Here is a 7412-nt window from a genome sequence, read left to right on the forward strand (position 1 = left end):
CGGGGAACTTGATATTATTGTGTTCGTTTACTGTGTGAATGCCCATTGTCGTGTCATTTTAGATGGCCTAACGCTCTCCAGAAAATTAATGGATGATTCGGATTGGGACCAGGATTCAGAGTGTTTTCGATGGACAAATTATAAACGCCCAACTGCAACATCCTTTCCGTTCTAACTGCCATGCCGCCCGAAAGAAGCATGCCAAGTTGCTCAAACCTGGACAACAGCCATCGAGATATAGTGCTTCGGTTCGAACCGTGGATATCCCGGCAAAGGTATTTTTCGATTGATTAATCACGATGAATCACCGTAAAGATAGGATGTTTTCAGGAGGCTAACCTCCCCAAATATGAGAATCTGACCGTTGCTGAACCCACATAATCTCTTTATATCACGCAGGATTGCCCTCAGGTTTCCTTTGTGGCACCTTAAGATTCCGGAAATTCCCCGCAAAATATGCCAAGAAGCGAAATGAACATAGCGGATATTGTGACCAGATACTGATATTTCCTTTTTCTGGTTTTACTGTGCACCGAAAGTCACACAAAAAGACGGAACTGACGACTAGGAGGCGTTCGACTCCCGTTGTTGTCTCATGAACGCAAACGAGTTGACCTGTGTTAAGTAACGTGCAACACCGAGGTCAGTGTTTTGTGTTCCTAAGTGTCATATTGGATCTTGTCATCGAGCCAGTCTCGCTAGTCTACTATCAAACGTTCCACCAACGAACCAGTATTTGTCAAGTTACGTGCCGCTTATAAGACCGATGGAAACTTAAGTCAGCCCGCTGTTGATATTGCCCTTCTTAGGGCTCTTCGGTTAGGACCGGTCACCGATTTCTCATCAGCTTGAACGAAAACTTGTATACACTTTCGAGAAATACACTCATTTACGAATCAATTTGGTTTTCATGAGAGACTCAGATGAATCTCTCGTTTATGACATTCTACAAGCAGAACATAAGGTTGACTGAAACTCGGAGACTGCGCCCACCTGATGAGTCCGAAGAAGGGCGAAACCGGTCGTGGGCTGTTGAAGAGTTTTCAGCAACCTTGTGAGTAGTTTCCTTTATGAAAACATACTGCGATATCTCGAATATCGTGCCAACTGAAACATGAGGCGGCCCGTGTGCAGCACATTCAGTTGTGGAATTTCAGAAACGAGAGATTTGGTTGAGTCTCTCGTGAAAACCAAATTGATTTGCAAATGAGTGTATTTCTCGAAAACAGTCCACTTAGGGTTCAAGTAGAACATAAGTTTGACGGAAACTGGGGGACTGCGTCTACCTGATGAGCCCCAAGCTGTCGAAGAGTTTTCAGCGACCTTGCGAGTAGTTTCCTTTATGAAAATTGTATACAATGTGATATTAGCACCCATTTGCAGATTACCGTGATTCTGATGGAAGATTTAGCTTCATTTGATCCGAACCTCTCGTTTATGATATCCTTCTACTGAATGTGCTGTACAAAGGCCGCCTTGTGCTTCAGTTTGTACAATATACAAGATGTCATATTGCGTTTTTATACTCCTTAGAAGGTCGTCGAAAATTGGTTTTGTCGATTTCGGGGATAATTAAGTAGGCTTAGACCTCGAGAAACGTTTAGTTGAAACCCAGACGAGTATTTCGTCTAGGTATGTCATTTAACTACGGTGAGTTACAGAATGGCTGCTAGCCTATATACAAGCTACGTTCGGACCCGGCGACTTTAGTCTAAGCAACAAGCGAGAAGTGAACTTGACCTTTTGAAACACTCATCGCGTGATTCCCGTGAAATCCACCTTTGTCATTCTCTTCCCTTGATATTCGAATCCTTTAATAAATTTCACTCATTAGGAGGGGCAGCAATCTGTCATCAATGTGGTGAGAACGAAATACACAGCAATGGAATCGGTATTGACATTTCTAGTGACGATCCGATTACCTTATCACCTTAAATCGGCGGTCTCGTTTAACCCACACTGTCCGATTTTACAGGTAAATCCAGAAATGATGGTTTCGGCTGTAACCTTGCAGCGTATCGAAAGTCGAGTATTCAAATTGGCTGACTGGCGATAAAACACCATATGATTCGAATCGGCTGGATAATAAGTTGTCTACTTAGAGTGTGCTTTTTTTGCATCTTGTGAAAAGTAGCGCCGGATGACAAGTGGCACATTAGGGTTATTTTGTGGACCAGTTCGTTCCCATAACGACCACGCAATCGATTGCTCACTTGCGGTGCAGGATTGGTTGGGTTCGAGGCAAGATCCACACCCATTTCAAAACGTTCACGTGCATAGGTATACACGTGAGCTTCCTCACCATTGGCAGCAAATTCGGCCTTGTCGTTTGGACGCTCTATCAGCTCCCGACGTCCCAGTGGTGAAATGAGAATGCTAACATCTATGAAGTCAGATGTGCCTTTGCCTCCACTCAGGTGTAGTAGCGGATTCACTTGGATCTTTTGGTGTGGAGTGATAAGGTACACAGACACGGAACGGAGAGATATCTTTATCTCTGGTTCATTAGCACTCTCAGTCAACCCGACAGTTGACTGTTTATCCGACGTCCTTATTGACAGGTTGATTTTGGCAGTTGTAGGTGTCTGTAATGATGCCCCTCGATTAGCCTGACCATGACTTCCTTCAGCTAACGGGGTGCGATACCCTAGGTTGAGCTTCGACAACACGATCCGCAAACACTGTCGTCGTAATGTGCGACACCACCAGGCTAGACCGACGGAATTCGAAAAAGTGGTTAGATCATTGGTTGTCACGATATTTGGTGAGTTGGACGTGAGGTCTGCTCGACTGAACCATAGAGGCTTACCTGAGTTCCATAGTGTTTTACGAAGATCCGACTGGCATCTTTTGTGAAGGAGGCAGTCTGATTGCCTCCAGCGGAATGGGAAAACGTAGCAAGAACTCAAATCCAGCACACTTCACAGCCAGCTTCGGTCGATCGTTCGATGAGTCATATTGAGTTTGCGCATTTGCCGAATTCAGATCAATTGATGGCACAGCTTTATGATGTTGACGAGAGTGAGAACAATCGGTTTGTGTTGTGTTTTACGTACCCAGCCCGAAAACAGTTCCGTAGTAATCAACATCGCGGTGCAGATCCTCCTGCCAACGTGGTACCTTGGTAGTTGTGGTGTCTAATCCTAATGGCAAGAACGTTGCAACCGCCTCAGACGCAGCATCCACAGCATCTGTAATCCGGTGCATTCGATGCCTCTCCAAAATCTGGTTGCGATTCAGGAGTCACAACAATAGTTCTAATACTATAAACGGAACTGATTGATATCGTGATTCGGCGTACGGCGTCTACCTACCGTAAAATTGTGACAGTTTGAGACATTTAATCACGTGAAAGAAATAACTTGTGTCGATAGAAATCTATGTACTTGAGGGCTACAGTTATAGACGACGCTATGATCGTTTTTAGTCTAGAAACTTTGAAAACGGTTTAACCACCTGAAATGATTAACTCAGCTTTTGGAACCGAAGCATACTGTTATCCGCATACATTTTCGTCTGATGCTAGATACTGTTATTTAGGACCCTCTTTGTTCCGTACTGTCAATTCTCGGTGCACCGGGGTTGAACTTGGGACAAAAAACCAAACAGTCTCTTTGATATGAGTGTTCTAAATGTACCGGAAAGTGGGGTGAACGGAATTCAGATCAATTCACCCGCATTATGATCATCTAAAATTACTGGCAGTCATAGAATCAGCTGATGCAGCATTGCGATAATGCGGAACTTGAAAAATCCGGTCATTTTATTGTGACACTTATACATCGCATTATGATCATCTAAAATTACTGTCAGTCCTAGAATCAGCTGATGCAGCATTGCGATGATGCGGAACTTGGAACATCCGGTCATTTTATTGTGACACTTATACACTTACCCCTCGACAAGTCTTGTGCAGGTCTAGAGGAGCGGAAGAAAGATGACAGCGGTTTTAATCAGATCACGATCGATCACAGCCAAATTTAAAGGATAACGTCCACCAACTGATGTGTCTGATAGCTATGAAAGGTTCTGTTCTACCGATGATTCGTTAACCAGTTATAAACTCAACGGGGGGGGGGGAATGGAAGAACTGCCACATGGAGAGATATTGCAAGCCACTTAACGCTGTCATTTTATGGCACAAACAGCTGGTCGCACAAATACAAGTGAAAAACAATCTCGAAAGTTATTTCTCAGAGGAGATCGACTTAGCTGGCTTAAGCTTAGGTGTATATAGTGATCCTCCTTCAAGTCGGGACATCTTTCCAGATGGTTCGGAAAACCGTTCCTTGTGATTTATGGCCTAGCCTACCTCTCCAAAATGGGCATCACCTCTCATCTACATTTTGCCTGAAGACTTGCCTTATGTGGATCTCACTTTTATACTGTGCATTCTCAAGAGTTCTGGTAGCTACTCTTCCGAAATTCTAGAGAAATTCATTCCACGTAGAGTCTGTAAACAGCTTCGGAACTGACAGGATTCGAAATTTCGTACGTCCGATTTCAAAGAAACTGATGTTGAGGGGTTCTCCATAATATGTACTTTTTTGGAATTAAGCTTGACTTTGACACGAAAGTAGTTTAGAAGGTGGGGCACGAGCTGCTGATGGAAGTGTTTGCAGTTTGAACCAAATACTAGCCATTAGAGTTCTCTTGTCTGCAGCTGGGCTACCTGGTGGCATGCTCAGCTGTTTTGCATGAGAGTTATACTCCACAAAGGTATCTGGGCCTGAGCCATCTGGTTTAGTTTGGAGCTTCTGGCGCATAATGTTGTGCAACAAACTCATCTTTCTTCACGACAGAGTGCAGTCTTGAGTTTTTTGCCGGCTGCATGTAATTCTTATAGTTTTCTGGCAGGCTGTACTTACTTTCACCATGTCCATTCTGGGTAGTTTGTAAAAGCATCAGATAGCCATTTTAGCAGCTCTCCTAATTGACCGACTGCACTTGAAGAGTTGGTGATAAGTTGCTTAGTTTCATTTGTTCATTGCTCATGTGCGGTTTCTCCGTTACTAGTTATACCGACAGGCGACGGTCCAATCGGTCCTGGTTTGGGGCCGTCTCTTTTTTGGGGTAGAATCAATTAGTCAGATCTTGTACTTTTAACTTGCAAGAAAAAACGCTTTGTGCAACGAACTCACCTTCTTGTACAAATTATCATATTTGGAAAGATGTGGTTTAGCTCTTTACTGCAAGCTCATAACTACTTAATTCAAGTAAAGTGACGTCGGACTGCTCTATACGGTTGTTTCGCACTGCGACAGAATGTACATTGTGTCCACGAATTGTACGATTAGATGGACCATTCGTATAATTAGCGTACTGAGGAAACTAATGATCAAAAGGGATTCTCAGCTAGTTACGTGCATAGTCCAATTCAAATGAAATATCTCAGCAAGGAGACCGATAAAACTCTCTGAAGCAGGGGGATCCTTTTCGGCATCTTGGCTCTTAAACAGGCATAGGCCAATATAAGCCAATCGACATATGGGTGTTCGTATAATCCAAGTCTATCTAAGCGGATATCAAAAGGAGCAGAAACTTATGATCAAAGACGCGTTGAAAGGTCATATTTTCTGGGGTCAGATTGTGCATCAAATTTTTTGGCATTCAATAGTAAAAGCGAATCCCTATTCCATTCGTAGAAGATACTCTGCTGGCTGAGTGGAGCAGAAGATCTGAAGAAGTTCTCTCTATATATTATCTTTGTCTTCCGATTGACTGTTCTGTACCCATCCGCGGAAAATTTGTCCTTCTGTTCAGAGTGTACACAGCCTGTCTCACGTAACTTCGAGGATAATCATAATGGACACTGCAAATTTGAAGCCTAAACTGCACCACTGTTTCAAAGAAAACCCTATATACTACTTCTTCAGCTGACAGTAAAAAATCTCTCCACTTCCTTCAAGATCCGTATCTTACCACGTGTAAACTAAGAATCAGGGGTTAATGCTCCTTCTAATGAGTATCTACTAATTCTCAAACCTCAGTGGCCACACGCTGAGGCAATTACTGATAGCCAGGTTCATGTCAGGAACTCGGCACTTCTCACCGGATTTGATCACTGACATCGTTTTCTTTTATTTGGTGGCGTGTTAGAATGACCGACTCAGACAGGCACCTATTTATCTGTAACCACAGGGCTTAATGAAGCAATTAGGCGTCACACCTCGCTGAACCATGGGTTAAGGGGCTGATGTAATATGGTGTGTAGACAGTGCACCATCTCATTGTTTCTACAGTTAACATGTACGTTGGCGGGGTCACGAGTTTTAAGGTTACCAGATATCCGAAATTTTGAAGAATTCACATAAACGTTCATGTCATGATCCAAAACAGTGGAATCCAACATTTAGAATCATCGCTCCACTACTTTCCTATGCCAAATAGTAAATTTCCGTCAACAAACCTTGGACCTTCACAACGGGTCCCATCCATGAAGGGGCTATCCTCCTGAGCTATATGAGCTATAAGTAATAGTGTTTTCCGTAAGGAATGATTTAGCCTGCAATAACTTCGGAAAGCGGCTAACTCTAGCCAAAGCCTGAAGCTGTGCAGAAGTGAGCGAAGCGACTGGATGCCGCAAGTACAGCTATTTGCAAACGGACTTGGTTTTGACAGGAGATTCAGATGAATTTAGCCAAATCTCTCATTTATGATCGTCGAAAAGTTTTCAGCAGCCTTATAAGTAACGGGTTGCGTTTAGATAATAGCTGGATACTGGCCAAAATTTTAGACTGGAAGTCACTCGGTGAATGCCTCAGATTGCCAAGTCAGAGGACGCAGTCAGTTTCGATATTTAACAGGATGCATGCTGACCCCGCTACAGAATGTAGTCGTCAAAAATATGGTTTTGTGCGCATTCTAATTGAAAGTTCACTCCGTTCGACAATTCTTAAAACTCTCAGAAATTTAAATGCATTTACTCAAGTCCTTTGAATATACACCCATTCTAGTCATTTTTTACGATCAGATGATTTTGGCGCATTACGAAAAGTTTGAATGACATAGGGACGAAACAAAGGAAAAGCAGGCTGTTTTGAACTTTCTTCGGACAAATGTACTTACCCTGTGTATTAGACACCTTTTTAGAACGTTAAACGCTTAACTAGATTGCTTTTCCTCTAGGATTAAACTATCCTTGAAGTGGATGAACTTCCGGTTTTCATAAGTGACCCAGCTGAATCTCTCATTTATGATACTCTTCGACTGAATGCGCTGCGCACAGGTCGACTCATTTCTCATTTGGCACGTTATTCGAGATATCGCAGTATAATTTCATAAAGGGAACTTGTAGACTATGCCTACCTGATGAGCCCGAAGAAGGGCGAAACCGGTGGTGGGCTGTCGAAGATTTTTCAGCAACCTTGTGAGTAGTTTCCTTTATGAACGAACTTCTGTTTTCGCTCCTG

At 43.1% G+C, this 7412-nt stretch overlaps 1 protein-coding gene across 1 annotated transcript; it reads right to left on the bottom strand.

Moving 5' to 3' along the window:
* Window positions 1-2033: 2033 nt before the first annotated feature.
* Window positions 2034-4787, bottom strand: T265_00023 (hypothetical protein; the record flags this gene model as incomplete). The annotated part of the gene is made up of 3 exons (XM_009163680.1): window positions 2034-2809; window positions 3057-3191; window positions 4673-4787. The coding sequence occupies 3 exons, from the start codon at window positions 4785-4787 to the stop codon at window positions 2034-2036; spliced, it is 1026 nt and encodes a 341-aa protein (XP_009161944.1).
* Window positions 4788-7412: the final 2625 nt, after the last annotated feature.

This window comes from Opisthorchis viverrini (assembly GCF_000715545.1).
Source record: "Opisthorchis viverrini unplaced genomic scaffold opera_v5_1, whole genome shotgun sequence".
In the NCBI taxonomy this organism is placed as follows: Eukaryota; Metazoa; Platyhelminthes; class Trematoda; order Opisthorchiida; family Opisthorchiidae; genus Opisthorchis; species Opisthorchis viverrini.